The sequence below is a fragment of the Panulirus ornatus genome, chromosome 55 (genome assembly GCF_036320965.1).
Source record: "Panulirus ornatus isolate Po-2019 chromosome 55, ASM3632096v1, whole genome shotgun sequence".
Taxonomy (NCBI): Eukaryota; Metazoa; Arthropoda; class Malacostraca; order Decapoda; family Palinuridae; genus Panulirus; species Panulirus ornatus.
In genome coordinates this window covers 25225439-25246224 of record NC_092278.1, presented here as the reverse complement: position 1 = coordinate 25246224, position 20786 = coordinate 25225439, and the positions used below count along the sequence as shown (strand labels likewise).

At 40.1% G+C, this 20786-nt stretch overlaps 1 protein-coding gene across 2 annotated transcripts in view; it reads right to left on the bottom strand.

Annotated features, from left to right (window-relative positions):
- LKRSDH (lysine ketoglutarate reductase/saccharopine dehydrogenase) overlaps positions 1–20786 on the bottom strand; it is a 180461-nt gene that overhangs the window by 18835 nt on the left and 140840 nt on the right. For both annotated transcript variants that reach the window (XM_071693242.1, XM_071693243.1), the window contains 2 exons: positions 7355–7482; positions 6915–7099 (listed from right to left, as the gene is read on the bottom strand). In XM_071693242.1, coding sequence (XP_071549343.1) covers positions 6915–7099; positions 7355–7482 — 313 coding nt within the window. The remainder of the gene's footprint in view (positions 1–6914; positions 7100–7354; positions 7483–20786) is intronic.

The following is a 20786-nucleotide window of genomic DNA, read 5'->3' as shown; positions in this document are numbered from 1 at the left end:
CCTCTTTGTCAACCTTTTCTGACAAATATATCCTCTTTGTCAACCTTTTCTCACTCATTCTCTCCATATGTTCAAACATTTCAACACACCCTCTTCTGCTCTCTCAACCACACTCTTTTTATTAACAAACATCTCCCCCACCCTTTCATTACTTACGTGATCAAACCACCTCACACCGTATAGTGTCCTCACACATTTCCTTTCCAACACATTCACCCTCCTCCATACAAATTATATATAGCTCATGCCTTGCAACCACATCATATTGTTTGAACTACTATTCCTTCAAACATGCCCATTTTTGCTCTCTGAGATAATGTTCTCTCCTTCCACACATTCTTCATCACCCCCTCCCCCATCCTGTGACTCACTTACGCTTCCATTGTTCCATCCGCTGCTAAGTCCACTCCCAGATATCTGAAACACTTCACTTCCTCCAATTATTCTCTATTCAAACTCATATCCCAACTAACTTGTCCCTCAACCCTGCTGAACCTAATAAACTTGCTCTTATTCACATTTACTCTCGACTTTCTCCTTTCACACACTTTTCCAAGCTCAGTCACCATCTGCAATTTCTAACTTGAATCAGCCACCAGTGCTGTATCATTGGAAACAACAATTGACTCACTTCCCAGACCCTCTCATCACCAAATGACTGCATACTTACCCCTCTCTCCAAAATTCTTGCATTTACTTCCCTTACCACCCCATCCATAAACAAATTAAACAACCATGGAGACATCAAACATCCCTGCAGCAGACTGACATTCACTGGGAACCAATCACTCTCCTCTCTTCCCACTTGTACACGTCTTACACCCTCTATATAAACTTCTCTGCTTCTAGCAGCTTACCTCCAAAACCATATATTCTGAAGACCTTCCACAAAGCATCTCTATCAACCCTATCATATGCCTTCTCCAGATCCATAAATGCTACATACAAATCCATCTGTTTTTTAAAGTATTTCTCACACATTCTTCAAAGCAAAGACATGATCCATACATCCTCTACCACTTCTGAAACCACTCTGCTTCTCCCCCTTCTAATACTCTGTACATGTCCTTACCCTCTCAATCAATATCCTCCCATATAATTTTCCAGGTACACTCAACAAACTTAAGCCTTTGTAGTATGAAGACGCACCTTTATCCCCTTTGCCTTGGGAACTTATCATGTTTCATTTTCCCCTTGGACTCATAGGAGTATAATTGATCACGCATAAAATTGTTAAAGCAAAAATTTTCTTGCCCTCCTTTCACCCTCCTGCATGTTCAGGCCCCGATCACACAAAATCTTTTTCACTCCATCTTTCCACCTCCAATTTGGTCTCCCACTTCTCGTTCCCTCCACCTCCGACACATATATCCTCTTGGTCAATCTTTCCTCACTCATTCTCTCCATGCGCCCAAACCATTTCAAAACACCCTCTTCTGCTCTCTCAACCACGCTCTTTTTATTTCCACACATCTCTCTTACCCTTACGTTACTTACTCGATCAAACCACCTCACACCACACATTGTCCTCAAACATCTCATTTCCAGCACATCCACCCTCCAGCGCACAACTCTATCCATAGCCCACGCCTCGCAACCATACAACATTGTTGGAACCACTATTCCTTCAAACATACCCATTTTTGCTTTCCGAGATGTTCTCGACTTCCACACATTTTTCAAGGCTCCCAGGATTTTCGCCCCCTCCCCCACCCTATGATCCACTTCTGTCTTCCATGGTTCCATCCGCTGCCAGATCTACTCCCAGATATCTAAAACACTTTACTTCCTCCAGTTTTTCTCCATTCAAACTTACCTGCCAATTGACTTGACCCTCAACCCTACTGTACCTAATAACCTTGCTCTTATTTACATTTACTCTTAACTTTCTTCTTTCACACACTTTACCAAACTCAGTCACCAGCTTCTGCAGTTTCTCACATGAATCAGCCACCAGCGCTGTATCATCAGCGAACAACAACTGACTCACTTCCCAAGCTCTCTCATCCACAACAGACTTCATACTTGCCCCTCTTTCCAAAACTCTTGCATTCACCTCCCTAACAATCCCCATCCATAAAGAAATTAAACAACCATGGAGACATCACACACCCCTGCCGCAAACCTACATTCACTGAGAACCAATCACTTTCCTCTCTTCCTACACGTACACATGCCTTACATCCTCGATAAAAACTTTTCACTGCTTCTAACAACTTGCCTCCCACACCATATAGTCTTAATACCTTCCACAGAGCATCTCTATCAACTCTATCATATGCCTTCTCCAGATCCATAAATGCTACATACAAATCCATTTGCTTTTCTAAGTATTTCTCACTTACATTCTTCAAAGCAAACACCTGATCCACACATCCTCTACCACTTCTGAAACCACACTGCTCTTCCCCAATCTGATGCTCTGTACATGCCTTCACCCTCTCAATCAATACCCTCCCATATAATTTACCAGGAATACTCAACAAACTTATACCTCTGTAATTTGAGCACTAACTCTTATCCCCTTTGCCTTTGTACAATGGCACTATGCACGCATTCCGCCAATCCTCAGGCACCTCACCATGAGTCATACATACATTAAATAACCTTACCAACCAGTCAATAATACAGTCACCCCCTTTTTTAATAAATTCCACTGCAATACCATCCAAACCTGCTGCCTTGCCGGCTTTCATCTTCCGCAAAGCTTTTACTACCTCTTCTCTGTTTACCAAATCATTTTCCCTAACCCTCTCACCATGCACACCACTTCGACCAAAATACCCTATATCTGCCACTCTATCATCAAACACTTTCAACAAACCTTCAAAATACTCGCTCCATCTCCTTCTCACATCACCAATAATGTATGTGAGAAATACTTAGAAAAGCAAATGGATTTGTATGTAGCATTTATGGATCTGGAGAAGGCATATGATAGAGTTGATAGAGATGCTCTGTGGAAGGTATTAAGAATATATGGTGTGGGAAGCAAGTTGTTAGAAGCAGTGAAAAGTTTTTATCGAGGATGTAAGGCATGTGTACGTGTAGGAAGAGAGGAAAATGATTGGTTCTCAGTGAATGTAGGTTTGCGGCAGGGGTGTGTGATGTCTCCATGGTTGTTTAATTTCTTTATGGATGGGGTTGTTAGGGAGGTGAATGCAAGAGTTTTGGAAAGAGGGGCAAGTATGAAGTCTGTTGGGGGTGAGAGAGCTTGGGAAGTGAGTCAGTTGTTGTTCGCTGACGATACAGCGCTGGTGGCTGATTCATGTGAGAAACTGCAGAAGCTGGTGACTGAGTTTGGTAAAGTGTGTGAAAGAAGAAAGTTAAGAGTAAATGTGAATAAGAGCAAGGTTATTAGGTACAGTAGGGTTGAGGGTCAAGTCAATTGGCAGGTAAGTTTGAATGGAGAAAAACTGGAGGAAGTAAAGTGTTTTAGATATCTGGGAGTAGATCTGGCAGCGGATGGAACCATGGAAGCAGAAGTGGATCATAGGGTGGGGAAGGGGGCGAAAATCCTGGGAGCCTTGAAGAATGTGTGGAAGTCGAGAACATTATCTCGGAAAGCAAAAATGGGTATGTTTGAAGGAATAGGGGTTCCAACAATGTTGTATGGTTGCGAGGCGTGGGCTATGAATAGAGTTGTGCGCAGGAGGATGGATGTGCTGGAAATGAGATGTTTGAGGACAATGTGTGGTGTGAGGTGGTTTGATCGAGTAAGTAACGTAAGGGTAAGAGAGATGTGTGGAAATAAAAAGAGCGTGGTTGAGAGAGCAGAAGAGGGTGTTTTGAAATGGTTTGGGCACATGGAGAGAATGAATGAGGAAAGATTGCCCAAGAAGATATATGTGTCGGAGGTGGAGGGAACGAGGAGAAGTGGGAGACCAAATTGGAGGTGGAAAGATGGAGTGAAAAAGATTTTGTGTGATCGGGGCCTGAACATGCAGGAGGGTGAAAGGAGGGCAAGGAATAGTGAATTGGATCGATGTGGTATACCAGGGTTGACTTGCTGTCAGTGGGTTGAATCAGGGCATGTGAAGCGTCTGGGGTAAACCATGGAAAGCTGTGTAGGTATGTATATTTGTGTGTGTGGACGTATGTATATACATGTGTATTGGGGTGGGTTGGGCCATTTCTTTCGTCTGTTTCCTTGCACTACCTCGCAAAAACGGGAGACAGCGAAAAAAAGAAGAAAAAAAAAAAAAGGACAGAACAGGCTTTATCACCAGGGTTATGACCTATGATAGTACGTGGTCATCTCATGTCTCACTGATGCATTGAGATTTCCATTTAAGGATATTGTTGTTAAATCGTTCAGTAGTGAGTAAAACTTCAAATTGTAAGAACAATGAAAGTGACACTCAAAGTAACAATAAAAACGTATCATGTGGAAGAGGGGAAAAAGTGGATTAGTGGAGTAATTAATAAAAGAAACTGAAATAAATGCCTTAGTAATACAATAAATGGAATAACAAGAAACAGATGAAACATATCTGAAATTCAGACTGCAAATTTTTTAGTAGAGTAAAACTTCAAATTATAAGAATAATGAAAGTGACACTCAAAGTGACAATAAAAACATATCATGTGGAAAAGTGAAAAAGTGGATTAGTAGAGTAATCAACCAAAGAAACTGAAATAGATGCCTTGGTAATACAATAAATGGAATAACAAAAAGCAGATGAAATACATATCTGAGATTCTGGTTGGGAATAATGGATTGGGTGTGGCGGTGGAAAGGAACAGCATTATTAATGAAGCATGATGTGTGGTTGGCACTATGTGCTAGCCCTGCATTTTTGATGATCAACCACCTCACACCACAGACTGTCCTCATGCTTTTCACTTCCAATATGTTCATCTTCATTTCCTTGGCATTCAAGACTAAGGTACAGCTGGGAATACTATACCTTTAAACATAACCAACTTTACTAATATCAGGACTCACGGACCTTTCCATAGTTTCGCCTACTACTTCTTAATGCACCCATGCCCTTAATCCTGTCTCTACTTCTCAACGCACCCATGACCTTAATCCTGTCTTCCATCCATTGACTCGCTTCAGCACCCATGGTTCCACATGCTGCTATGTCTACTTCCAGTTACCCGAAGTACTAACCTTCCTCCAGGTGCTCCCCATTCAAACTTTCATTCAAGTCATTCTGTCTCAACCTTCTACTGCACCTCATTACCCAGCTGCTGTTACATTTACTCTTAACTTTCCCCTTTCAAGCACTCTCCCAGACTCTTTCACTAACTTCTAATGAGATCTCTTAAATCTACCACCAGAGCTCTATTATCCACCAAAGCAACTGATTCACCTCCCATCACCCCTTATCCCCGCCTGCACACTTGCCCTTTCTCCATGTATACTATAAAGCTGCCCTTGAATCAAACTCCCTAGTCATCCAACTATATGCATCTAATTATCGTTCCTTATTCTCTCATTTCAGTCTCCCTATTGTTCTGGTTACACTTACTTCATTCCAAAAGTACATGCTATCCAAGCTAAAATCTGTGATGTTTGCTGGAAACAATCTTCAGTGCTAATGACAAATGCCTTATCATCAGCAAACCTGGTTGCTTACACTAGTTCCCTTTCAGCTTCTTCCTAGGCCATGATCTTCTTTAATCATAAAAGGGCTTCTCTCATCACTGTCTAAGCATAAATGTTGAACATTACTAGCGAAGGGAAGAGGCCTGTTTGACTTCCCTACCAACCAATTCAGGCTTTGATGCCCCATTAGTTGTATGTATTTCAACAGTCTGACTGTGTATACAGCTGCTTAATAATTTTTCAGTCTTTCGAATACAGGTTTATACTTTCTAATAACTCCATTAGCTTATCCCATCAAACTGGAGGAAGTGAAGTGTTTTAGATATCTGGGAGTGGATCTGGCAGCGGATGGAAACATGGAAGCGGAAGTGGATCATAGGGTGGGGGAGGGGGCGAAAATTCTGGGAGCCTTGAAGAATGTGTGGAAGTCGAGAACATTATTTCGGAAAGCAAAAATGGGTATGTTTGAAGGAATAGTGGTTCCAACAATGTTGTATGGTTGCAAGGCGTGGACTATGGATAGAGTTGTGCGCAGGAGGATGGATGTGCTGGAAATGAGATGTTTGAGGACAATGTGTGGTGTGAGGTGGTTTGATCGAGTAAGTAATGTAAGGGTAATAGAGATGTGTGGAAATAAAAAGAGCGTGGTTGAGAGAGCAGAAGAGGGTGTTTTGAAATGGTTTGGTCACATGGAGAGAATGAGTGAGGAAAGATTGACCAAGAAGATATATGTGTCGGAGGTGGAGGGAACGAGGAGAAGAGGGAGACCAAATTGGAGGTGGAAAGATGGAGTGAAAAAGATTTTGTGTGATCGGGGCCTGAACATGCAGGAGGGTGAAAGGAGGGCAAGGAATAGAGTGAATTGGAGCGATGTGGTATACCGGGGTTGACGTGCTGTCAGTGGATTGAATCAAGGCATGTGAAGCGTCTGGGGTAAACCATGGAAAGCTGTGTAGGTATGTATATTTGCGTGTGTGGACGTATGTATATACATGTGTATGGGGGTGGGTTGGGCCATTTCTTTCATCTGTTTCCTTGCGCTACCTCGCAAACGCGGGAGACCGGGGAAAAAAAAAAAAAAAAAAAAAAAAAAAAAAAAAAAAAACTATAATACTTCCCACATATTCCCTGCATGTCGTAGATGACTAAAAGGGAAGGGAGCAGGGGGCTGGAAATCCTCCCCTCTCGTTTTTAATTTTCCAAAAGGAAAAGAGAAGGGGGCCATGTGAAGATATTCCCTCAAAGACTCAGTCCTCTGTTCTTAACGTTACCTCGCTAACGCAGGAAATGGTGAATAGTATGAAAAAAAATAAAATAAAATAAAACTCTACTGCAGAAAATCTGTGATATACTTCACCTTTTGTTTTATACAATGTCTAGCAACTTCATGATGCAGTGAGTAAGGTAGAAGTGATACAACAACATCTGCATCCTCCACCAAGTCCTCCAGAAGGTCAGGGCGTTCAACCACATCCAGAAGTACTGATTCAACATTGGTATGTTTTGCTGACAGAGCATCAGCTTCATCCTGTAGCCCTGAGGCTATTTGCAAAGGTAGATTAAAGAATCTCTAATAATTACTGAGTCTTTAAGGATTTCTGTGCCCTTATAATAATATGATTCAGTGTGATGCTTACAAGAGGACTTTGTTATTAAGCTACAAATTTTGGTAAGCAAGCTAGACATTTTATTGTAAAGACAGAATCAAACATTAATCATAAATTTCTTTTTAAACTTCATGAGAAAATTTGTTAGAAGATTCAGTCTACTTTCTAACAACAAATGACCACTACTTACCAACAGTAATTCCAGTGTTGGCACTGCGAGCAAGATATTCTACGAGGGGTGCTGCAACATACCCAGCTCCAAGCACCAACACTTTGTTCTCTTTACTGGCCATATCAACAGCTGACTTGCTGGCAGCTCTAAAAAGGAATGAAGTGGTGATTAAGTACCACACAGAAGATATTGCATCTGGTTGATAAAAGTTCAAATACAACTTTATGTTTTAAAGCCATAAAACTGAAGACACCCTAGGTGCTAATTATACAATGAAAGCATTAATACTCAATAAAAAGCTAATAGAACCTTCATATATTTCCATTCTATTACACTATGTCCCTCCAAAAACAGTAAACTCATGTAATATGGAATGCATATAAAAGCTTTCTGCTAAACTGAGAATTAAATTCTACTACTATTAATATCTATCTGAATAAGACAAATGCTAAACATAATAAATTAAGAATATTACACATACATACATATATAAACTTACATACCTACTTCCTGCCCTATGAGTTCCTTCTATCCTATGATGCTCCTGCAGCACTCAGGAAGCTGGACACATCCACTAATATAGACCACAGGTCATAGAGTGTTGTGATGTGCATGTGTGTCTATAAGCAGTGACTGCATGGCCACTGAGTGGTAAGTGCTAGGTATCTTTTTTTTTTATGGCAGATGCATTGTGGGCATGAAGGATCCTGGCATATGCTGATACTGTATTTGTAGTGTTGTGGTGAGAGGTAATGACCAATGTGAGCAGGACAGTGTGACTCAAGTTTGTCTGGGTAGTGATGTTCTGATGGGTGTGTGTCTGATGGGAAGGAGTTTAAGAGTGAGATGGGAAGTTGGCTGCTTACTGCCTGTCAGGTTATTTCAGTGAGTGTGTTTTTTTAGTGTTATATTTGTTGGGTGGGGGGATCTGTGAGTAGAGATAACTGAAATGGGAGGTAGGGGTAAGCTTTATTTTTCCACTGAGGGATTGGTGGTTAGTTACAGAGTAGTTTGGGTGGGAGGGGGTCCAGTGCTGATACACAGGATTGAGTGTCAAGGTGGGACTGTACTGCAGGGATCTTTGTTACACTGTGAAGGTACTGAGTGCTTGTGGTTGCTAGGCAGCCAGTGATTGTTCTGTGTGCACAATTTTCTGTGGTTTGCAGCTTTGTTATACATGCTTCTGAGAGGGTAGGAGACCAGGCAGGTGGGGCACAGATGACAGAGGAGCATTTGAAATGTTTTAATAGGATATTGAGGGATTCTACTGCATGTCCAAATCTGGTGTCAGTTGGTGCTGTGAGGGAATATAGTTTGTGTACTGTTTTGGCATTTATTTTATTTGAGTAGAGAGCGAATGTCAAGCCTAGGAGTCCCTTCTATCTTGATGATATTCCTGTAGGTAACTGGCTACCTCGAGCATTAAGGACCACAAGTCATACAGTGTAGTGGTGTGTGTGTGTAGTGTGGAAGGAAATTATGTAGTAAGTACTTGGTGTATCTATCATGGCAGCTGCACTGTGGGCATGAAAGGTCTTGGGACATAGTGAAATAGTGTATGTAGTGCTATAGGGATGGGTGATGTCCAAAGCACAGATGGAAAAGTGTGACTTGTGTTTGGCTAAGGAGTGTGGCTTCAGATGGGTGTATGTCTGGTGGGTTGGAATTTAAGACTCAGTTAAGAGGGTGGCTGTTTAATGTATATATCAATTCTCTGCCTGTTATGTCTAATTGTCAAACCAAATGAAAACACATCACATGTATACCACCTCAATCCGATTTATTCAGTCCCACGTATGTGTATGAAGGACTTGGGAATCAGCGTTATTCCTATCACCATAGTTCCAAAGAAAGAGAATAGCAAAGGAGATAATCTGTCTTCTGGCAAATATATGTGTATGTATAAGAGTGTAAAGGCCATTCTTCATCTGTTTCCTGGTGCTATCTCACTGAAGCGGAAAACGGTGATCAAGTATGATAATAATGAAAATTATAAATATGTCATACATATGACGAAGCATTATATCTAATTTGCAGATGATGCCAAGATCATAAGGGAAACAAAGAATGATGATGATTGCATTAGCCTAAAGGAGGACCTGGGCAAACTCCAAATTTAGTCAGATAAATTGATGATGAGATTCAAAGTGATGAGGATGGGAAAAGGTAAAAGAAGGTCTTGGTATGATTCTTACCCAGTGGGACATTTACTACAGGAATCTGAATCTGAAAGATATCTAGGTGTTGACAATGTGCCTCATCTATTGTCTGAGCTACATATCAGAAGTGTGAAGGAGGTAAATGTGTCTGCTAGCAAATATAAAAATCACATTCAAATATATGGACAAAGACATGTTCGAAAAAATTATTCACTACACATATCACATCAAAACAGGCTTAAGCTTCTCAAGTCTGGTCACCATACCCAAAGAAGCACAAAGATCTGATTGAGAAGGTACACAGAAGAGCAACTAAGATGGTTCCTGAATTGAGCTTCAGTGAGAGGCTGAGGCTACAAAGGCATCCACCGAGGAAGGCAGGAAAGGGGAGATGTGATAACATCCTTCAAGTTTCAATATCAGCTGGATGATACTGGTAGGGAACAATTCTTCAAGAGATGCAGCACCAGAGTAACCAAAAGCCATAAGGAAAACTGAGTAAACAGCTTATTAGAAAGAATGATAAGAGGCACTGGTTTAGTGTTAGTGTGGTGAACGGTCTGAATAACTAACCAATGAAGCAGTGAATGCTGGCACTTTACAAAAGTTTAAAAGGCTATCTTTGTGTCACAGATAGTTCAGGAGATGAGGCCCAACAAGTGTAGAGCTCTCTCCCTGTACTGTACAAATAGGTAATCAAAATAATGCTGCACCATATATTCCAGTGTTATCTCCTCTCTCTATCTTACAACCAGTGGTGTATTCTGGATTTATGGGCCCTGACACCACTTATTCTTGATATTTCAAGAACACACACTACGGGTCTAAAACATAATGATGCAGATATGATCGTTAATCATGTTGTTTAATTCAGACTCTGCATGTGCCACTCTGCTGAATGTAAAAAATAGTCAAAAAATATTCTAACAAAATAAACTGACTAGTTAAATGGAGGCAGTTTGGATATTTAAAAATGAATCAGGATATTACTACATAGAAACTACTACTACACAGGAATTATGAGTGAATAGATGCAAACAAGGGGCAATAAACAGGAAATCTGCTGTACTGGCAATTCTTTCATGAATCATGTAAATAAGCACATAATGTGGTCTTCAGTTAAATGAGGTCATATAACTGACCTATGGCAATAATTATAAAAACAAAAGGCTTTATTAACTTGAGTAAGTAAATTCATGAATAAAAAAATTTGGGACTAATAATCACTCCTAGTAAGCATAGTAAGTAGCAAACAGTTTTACTAAAATGGGTAAATACTTAATAAGTATGACATTACAATTCATTACAAGGTTGCAATATGCTCTATATTTATATGAGATGAAAGCAGAGCAGAGCATTGACAAAACTAATATATCAAATTAAGCTCATCTGAAGATATTCTACTAAATAGTTAATGCATGTGTTTTATGTAAACTAATCTCATCTTTTGTTTAAGAAAAGGGTATGAGGATCTAAAAGTACTCTATCACATTAAGATATTCTCAGCCCCTTAGTGAAAAAAAGAAAAGAACCCCACTGTGTTGGCAAGTAGCACCATCAGTTGCAGAAAATAAAGACGGAACAATACTACCAATTACATATACTGCCCTCCCTTTCTACACAACTTTTAAGAATACTTCAGTAAAGATGATGTCCCTAACAGTCATGATGTCATTGCCTGTTACGTGGGGCTCCTCATTTACCTTCTGCAAAAGATACAAATAGGTTATTTTCAACTTCAGTGAGAAAACATGTCTTTTAAACATGCAAAGCTTTATTTCTGTGCTGTTGAGGCATGAGTTGGAAAAAACCATTATCAGAACCTTTTTCCTGTATCTAGATTGCTAGGAAGTCCAAACACTAACAATACATTGAAAATTCATTTTGCAAAATGCCCTCTAATAGCCTCTTCGCTTCCCATTGGTAAATAATGAAACTAAGCCAATGTGCAATCCTGAGCACTCTGCTTAAAAACAGAGACAGAGACAGACAGATAGACAGACAGAGTGGTGGTAAGACCTATAAGCTGATCTTCTAAGCCCATTATCTCTCTATTTTTTCATTTTATAAATACTACCATGTATTATCAATGAAGAAGATATGCTTTGCACTCAACAAAACATTGTCTGCAATAAGTTAAATTTAGGAAAAAGCTGACCATAAGCAATAAATCTCAACACCACTAAAACTTCTTCAGAAACCCAAGATATACTGTATATCACCTGAATTCATAAAATAAAAAAATTTACACAACCCAAGGGAGCACAGCGTCATGGTGATAATCACTTCTCTTTAAAGTGATCTGTCACTGTGATAAAACTCAGAGGTACAAGAAAACAGACAAAATGTCAGAGTAATATACAGAATTTGCAGTTTGATAAATGAAACCAAAGTGACACACCACAAAAAATGTACAAAATGAAAATGTACCTGTAAAGGGAAGAACAGCTCCACCATTTCCTAAAGAGCATATCAAATCAAGAAAACCAGGCAAATTCTGATTTGTCCATGATGAAATGCTCTGTTCCCACAAGATATTACAGTTGTAACGCTGCTGTTCCTCATTCTTACTTATATCTGACATACATGCAGTTACAGATCACAGACTTTGTATTATCATTTGCAAGAAATGAGAATAAGTATGAAAAACCTTATTTGTTCAGGACACACACACACCATTACAGGACATCACTAGATTACCAGCAGGCCTCTGAAACCATGTTATTAAACAGAGAACCTTTAACTTCTACATTTTAAAGGTTTTGATGTAATAAAACCTAGCATTAACTTAAAAGTTACCAGACAAAATGTATTAAAGGAGACAGCCCTAATAGAAGGTGGGAGGCAAAAATGACAATTGCTGTAGCCCTACCCAAACAGCCATTTGAAACAACATAAAAACAGGCAGCTGATCATTACAAGCCTAAAATTTGAAAAATAAGTGAAAAATGTATAACAGTGTACTCAAAACAATATCCTCTACATTCTAATCTAAACTGAAAGTCTGATAAGCATAAACAATTCAACTTGAAAGATTGAGAAGCAAAACATTCTTCTTCGTTATTCACATTACTTCTGGAAATCAAATTCTATCTTTATATTACGACATACAGGTATTTCTTCAGTACCAAATGCCTGATCTTAATGATACTAATGATCTTGCTCAGAATTACAACAGACATACATCTAAAAGGTAAAGTCTTGCTTACAACAGGAGTTAGCAAACTGCAAATCAAATCAATTAGCCACCTTGACATAATGAGCAATGTTTTCAAACACTTATATTGCAATGCAATATAATAATAAATGAGCAATGTTTTCAAACACTTCTATTGCTATGCAATATAACAATGTGAATATAATGCTGACTGAATAAAAAGCACCTACAGAAAAAAGCACTTTCATATTCAAACACCATGGACCTTTCACCAGTTCTTTCCAAAGAAATCAAAATGCTGTTCGAAGGCATTCATGAAAAATAACAATCAGTGTCTTAGAGCCTTCAGCAACTTTTCAATACAATAAAACAGGAAAAAGGTCCGGCACAGGTCTTACCAACTCATTCCCCAAGGCAGCAAAATACATATAAACATCATCAGCCATGATCCCTCTCACTCGCAATCTGGCAAATATGAAAGTGGTAAATAAGAATATGGAGAAAAATGCACAGAATAATGTACATAATGGAAAGAATATAAACCTTTTTCTAAGAATTCTAAAACAAGTTCATAACATATAAAAAACATTACTCTGGAGGCTTTTGGACTTCTTGAGAGAGACACTTGTTAATATTTGGGATATACAGGGATATTCAATCCCTTCCCTCAAATATAATCTTATTATTACCTTCCCTCAAATATAATCACATTATTACGCCCAATCTTCTTCCTATGGATAGACCACAATCCTTATCCACAGAACCATCCCTTTATCATTCCAGCTCCCTGTTCCCAGTATCCCAAAAAAATACAGAAGCAAGGCACAAGGATGACTGAAATAGATTAAGCAATGAAACAGTAAATGCTAGCATTATTCAGATGGTTAAAAGGCTACTTGATGGTAAAGAAAATTCAAGAGACAGGGCCCTATGAGTACAAAGTTTTCGTATATGTTATGTCATAAAAATACGTATTTACAATCCCACACTTACTTGGGCTCTAGTCCTAGAAAGCTAAGGAACCAGCTGTGACAGAGGAAAAGGTTTTAGATGAAAGAAGGGAAAGAAAGAAGAAAAAGAAAATTATGTCCAAAGAGCTCCACCATCAGTAAAGGAATTATTTTTCACCTATCGTATACTTGTGTACAATTTGAGTTTTTAAGACCAAATCTTTAGGCAAAATTATTTGGTCGACCAATACATGGGTAATAGTTTTGTTATGTTGAAATCTGTGCATGGTGGGAAGGGCTAGGAGCAACTTTTGGCTTCAGACACGAAATGTATTTATCAGTTACTGCCAGCAAACAATGGAAACATAAAATATGTATCAATTAGTAATGAAAAACTATTCAGTGCCTTCAATAGATGAAGCTCACCTACTTACAACGAACAAGAAAGGAGATACAGTTTCTGCTGCTACAACCAGTGCTTCACTGTATTTCTTCTGTAGTTACAACCAGCACTCCTGCATTCAAAGTCCCACAAGGGAGATGTTTTAGAAATGTAAGAAAAAGGGGCAATATGCTATGGTATGTAGATCAGTGAAACCGTCAAATAGTCACCTCAACTCGAGATATTCTGCTGCAATGCTTGCTACTCTAGCTGGAGCCACACCTTCATGCCTTCATAAATTTGTACGCCATTCAAAAATCACCGGGATTCCTGTTAATCCTTTTATTGACACTGGTAGTTCTGAAAACTTTGTACTTGATAACATAGTGAAACTGAACAAGCTACCTATCCACCTTGACAAGGGAGAAGTTTCCATGGCAGATGTATCACTTTCTTTGAAAATCTTGGGTCAGTGTACTGCAGACCTAGAGCTGCAAGGAGAAATTTACCATGGCATTAAGCTCAAGCTATTATCCAACTTGTGTAGTGATGTGATTTTGGGTCATGAATTCTTAAAAAATCTTTCTGCACTGAAAGTGGCATTTGGAGGAGAAAGGTTCCCCCTTAAGATGTGTGGACTAGCTGCTGTAAAGTGCCAGCTCCTTTTCTTTTTAGAAATTTGGTAGTGGAGTGCAAGCCTATCACTATCAAGTCCAGACATTACTCCATGGCTGACAAGAAGTTTATTGAAACAGAAACCGAACGTATGCTCCTAGAAGGGATTATAAGATTATACGGCCTAGCAACTCACCATAGAGGGCTCAAGTATTTGTTACTTTGGGAGAATCACGAGGAGAATGGTTATAAACTATTCCAAAACGGTAATTTGGTTCACAGGACTTGAGGCTTATACCTTGCCATGAATAGACGAGATGGTGAATAATATTGCAAAGTATAAGGTGTTTAGCACACTGGATATGAAAAGTGCATACCACCAAGCGGCTTTAAGGAAGAAAAACCTTACACTGCCTTTGAAGCAGAGGGGAACTTTGTAAATTCAATTGCATACCTTTTGGAGTGAAAAATGCAGTGGCTGCTTACCGAAGAGTGATTGAAGAAATCCTTAAAAAGGAGGTAGTAAAGGGCACTTTTGCTTATGTGGATAATGTGTGTGGTGAGCCTGAAGAGGAACTGATAAAAACCTGACACGTTTTTTGGATGTGGCTAAGGATTATTAGTGACTCTCAATTACTACAGCAAGTATGACTTCATAGTCCAAGCCATAAATCTCCTTGGGTACTCAATAAAGGAGGGAGTAATCAGACCCAACCTAAAGTGCCTTCAGCCACTGTTAAATCTTCCACTCACTAAGAAACTACTTCCCAACAGAAATCAATGGTGATGCTTGCACATTACTCTCGATGGATACTTAAATTTTCTGAAAAGATCCGTCCTCTCTCGCATGCTAATGGATTTCCTCTATCTACTGATGTAGCAATAGCCTTTGGGAACTTAAATAAAGTGGTTGCAGACTTGGTGGTACAAGCTATCAACCCTATATCTCCTCCTTTCACTGTGGAAACTGATGATTCAGAGTATGCTATAGCTGGTACACTAACTCAGAATGGTTCTCTAGTGCCATTGCTACACTAACATTCTTTTCTTATACTCTAATAGTCAGCAGAAACCTTCTTCTGTAGAGAAAGAAGCATATGCAATTGTAGAAGCCCTTGTTGGATATCATTTTAAGCTTATTACAGATCAGCACAGTGTGAAGTTTATATCTGACACTAAAGCTGCCTGCAAAATTAAAAATGACAAGATAGCAAATTGGCGCATTGAACTCTTAGGCTATCACTATGATATGGCGTACTGACCAGGTAAAGAAAATATACCTGTTGATGCACTCTCACGTGTGTGTGGTGTTACCACTACAGATATACTTAGGGAACTTTAAGAAAACCTTTACCACCCTAAAGTGTCTCGAATGGTGCATTTTGTCCGTGGTCAGAATCTGCCCTACTCTCTTTGAAGATGTGAAGAGAATCACTGCCTACTGTCAAGTATGTTCTGAGCTCAAACCTCAATTCTACAAGTCGGACTCTGGCCAACTGATCAAGGCAAACCAGCCTTACAAAAGGCTAAACTTGGATTTTGAGGGCCCACTTCCATCACAATCAAGAAACAAATATATGGTTACTGTCATAGACGAATTTTCAAGATTTCTATTTGCCTTCCCTTGCCCTGATGTGACTACCAGTACTGTAAACAGATGTTTGATACAGATGTTTACCATGTTTGGTTATCATTATATCTATTTCATTATACTTAACCGTCGTCTCCCGCATTAGCGAGGTAGCACAAGTAAACAGACGAAGAATGGCCCAACCCACATACACATGTATATACATAAACACCCACACATGCACATATATGTACATATACATTTCAACATTCATCATATTCTATTTATTGTACTTTGTCGCTGTCTCCCACGTTAGCGAGGCAGCACAAGGAAACAAACGAAAGAATGGCCCAACCCACCCACACACGCACATATACACTTCAATGTATACATACATAAACATACACAGACAAATACATATATACACATGTACATGTTCATACTTGCTGATCTCAGCCATTCCCGTCGCCAACCTACCACACATGAAATAGCAACCCCCCTTCCCATTGCACACGCACGAGTTAGCACTAGAAAAAGACAACAAAGGCCACATTCGTTCACACTCAGTCTCTAGCTGCCGTGTGTAATGCACCGAAACCAAAGGTCCCTTTCCGCATCCAGGCTCCACAAAACTTTCCATGGTTTACCCCAGACACTTCACATGCCCTGGCTCAATCCTTTGACAACACATCAACCCCGGCATACCACATCGTTCCAATTCACTCCATTCCTTGTACGCCTTTCACCCTCCTGCATGTTCAGGCCCTGATCACTCAAAATCTCTTTCACTCCATCCTTCCACCTCCAATTTGGTCTCCCACTTCTCCTCGTTCCCTCCACCTCTGACACATGTATCCTCTCCGTCAATCTTTCCTCATTCATTCTGTCCATGTGACCAAACCATTTCAAAACACCCTCTTCTGCTCTCTCAACCACACTCATTTTATTACCACACATCTCTCTTACCCTTTCATTACTTACACGATCGAACCACCTCATACCACATATTATCCTCAAACATCTCATTTCCAACACATCCACCCTCCTCCACACAACCCTATCTATAGCCCATGCCTCGCAACCATATAACATTGTTGGAACCACTATTCCTTCAAACATACCCAATTTTGCCTTCAGAGATAATGTTCTCGACTTCCACACATTCTTCAATGCTCCTGGAACCTTCGCCCCCTCCCCTCTCCTGTGACTCACTTCCACTTCCATGGTTCCCTCCACTGCCAAATCTACTTCCAGATATCTAAAATACTTCTCTTCCTCCAGTTTTTCTTCATTCAAACTTACCTCCAAACTGACTTTTCCCTCAACCCTACTGTACCTAATAACCTTGCTCTTATTCATAATTACTCTCAGTTTTCTTCTTTCACATACTTTACCAAACTCAGTCACCAGCTTCTGCAGTTTCTCATCCGAATCAGTGCTGTATCATCAACGAACAACATCTGACTCACTTCCTTAGCCCTCTCGTCCACAACTGACTGAATACTTGCCCCTCTCTCCAAACCTCTTGCATTCACCTCCCTAACAACCCCATCCATAAACAAATTAAACGACCATGGAGACATCACGCACCCCTGCCACAAACCAACATTCACAGGAAACCAATCACTTTCCTCTCTTCCTACTCATACACATGCCTTACATCCTTGATGAAATCTTTTCACTGCTTATAGCAACTTGCTTCCCACACCATATACTCTTAATACCTCCCACAGAGCACCTCTATCAACTCTATCATATGCCTTTTCTAGATCCATAAATGCTACATACAAATCCATTTGTTTTTCTACTAAGAATTTCTCCTATACATTTCAACATATACATGCATATACATACACAGACATATACATATATACACATGTACATATCCATACATGCTGCCTTCATCCATTCCCATCACCACCCGGCCACACATCAAATAGCATCCCACCCCCTCTTCCAGCAAGGCAGCACCAGGAACAGACAAAAAAGCCACATTCGTTCACACTCAGTCTCTAGCTGTCATGTGTAATGCACCAAAACCACAGCTCCATTTCCACATCCAGGCCCCACAGACCTTTCCATGGTTTACCCTAGATGCTTCACATGCCCTGGTTCAATCCAATGACAGCACGTCAACCCCAGTATAACACATCGTTCCAATTTACTCTATTCCTTGCATGCCTTTCACCCTCCTGTATGTTCAGGCCCCAATCGCTCAAAATCTTTTTCACTCCATCCTTCCACCTCCAATTTGGTCTCCTGCTTCTTCTTCCCTCCACCTCTGACACATATATCCTCTTTGTCAATCTTTCCTCACTCATTTTCTCCATGTGACCAAACCATTTCAACACACCCTCTTCTGCTTTCTCAACCACACTCTTTTTATTACCACACATCTCTCTTACCCTTTCCTTACTTACTTGATCAAACCACCTCACACCATATATTTTCCTCAAACATTTGGTATTCCAGCATATATCCTCTCTGACAGAGGTGTGCCTTTCATGCCAGGAGAGCTAAAAGATTTTCTAAAGGGGTAGCTAACAACCCCCTACAACCCTTGGGGCAATGAAAAGGTTGAAAGGTATGATGGAGTTATATGGAAGACCGTAATGCTGGCTCTCAGGACAGAGATCCATGATGTATCTTAGAGGGGGAAAAGTTCTCCTAGATGCACTCCATTCCATCCAATCATTGTTGTGCACTTCTACTGTCTGTAAATCACACAAGTGTTTCTTCCAGCATTCTGGAAGATTTATGTCAGGCCAAACTTTACCTACATGGCTCATTCATACAGGCCTGGCCCTCTTATGACAGCAAGTGTGGCATAGCAAGAATGATCCCCTGGTGGATGAGGTTAAAATAGTGGAAGCAAATCCTGAGTATGCCCATGTCAAGTTTCTGGATGGCAGAGTAACTACCGTTTCATCAAGGCATCCTGCACCCTTGACTGATGACAGAAGTGATGGTGTGAATACTAAACCTTCTGTGTCTCAGCCACTGAACAATCAAGAAACATCAGATCCTGGTATGAACCTGGAGCCTCCATGTTGAGAATCATCTACTGAAGTATTTCCTCAAGAAAGCACCAATCAGGAACATCCTACAATGTCTGATCAAACACCTTCACCAGTGCAAGTTTGTAGGTCTGAAAGAGCATGAAGTGCCCCCAAATATCTTCAAGATTATTCCTTGTGAACTTTTTTAGGTGAGGGAAATGTGAAAATATGTGAAACTGTAAACTGTTATGGCTTTACATTTGAAATCCCTCAGTAACTGTCTATGTTAAGGCTCCCTGTCATGGGCCAGCTCAGACAAGCTGAGTACCTTGTACATGCAGCTTGGTTTCTGGTTGTTACTCTCCTTTTACTTATGTGTTTTCTTGTGCTTATGTTTTGCCAGTCTTACTGATGAGCAAGAAATGTGGATAAGGTTTTCTTTATTTTGGACTGTCTGCTAGATATAAAACTTGACTTGAGTATAAGTGGTGTGCTGTGTGTAGCTACACATGTTCTGTTACAGGATGCAACTGCAATGCTATTGTTTGTACAATAAAACCATAAGTCCATTTATCCAGTTGATTTGCTTCACTAACTTACCTTACTATGTGCTTTCAGTAGTCTATGTCGACGTTATGAATATATTCTATGAAATAGTAATTTTGCTGAAACATCAGGTATTTCAATACAAAATAGGATAAAATACATGATGAAAACGAAAGACTACCTAAACTTCCTATGTTGAAGAGATGTTAGTTTTTAAATAGTTTTCATTAAAATACTCTTATATTACAATGATATTCTGTTCATACTATGCTTGTTATAACACATTCACGGAAATGTAATATTATTACTGAAATGACATACGTATTACAGCTTGGGAAGTGAGTCAGTTGTTGTTCCCTGATGATACAGCGCTGGTGTGGCTGATTCATGTGAGAAACTGCAGAAGCTGGTGACTGAGTTTGGTAAAGTGTGTGAAAGAAGAAAATTAAGAGTAAATGTGAATAAGAGCAAGGTTATTAGGTACAGTAGGGTTGAGGGTCAAGTCAATTGGGAGGTGAGTTTGAATGGAGAAAAACTGGAGGAAGTGAAGTGTTTTAGATATCTGGGAGTGGATCTGGCAGCGGATGGAACCATGGAAGCGGAAGTGGATCATAGGGTGGGGGAGGGGGCGAAAATTCTGGGAGCCTTGAAGAATGTGTGGAAGTCAAGACCATTATCTCGGAAAGCAAAAATGGGTATGTTTGAAGGAATAGTGGTTCCAACAATGTTGTATGGTTGCGAGGCGTGGACTATGGATAGAGTTGTGCGCAGGAGGATGGATGTGCTGGAAATGAGATGTTTGAGGACAATGTGTGGTGTGAGGTGGTTTGATCGAGTAAAACTGGAGGAAGTGAAGTGTTTTAGATATCTGGGAGTGGATCTGGCAGCGGATGGAACCATGGAAGCGGAAGTGGATCATAGGGTGGGGGAGGGGGCGAAAATTCTGGGAGCCTTGAAGAATGTGTGGAGCCTTGAAGAATGTGTGGAAGTCAAGAACATAGTGGTGATGTGAGAAGGAGATGGAATGAGTATTTTGAAGGTTTGTTGAATGTGTCTGATGACAGAGTGGCAG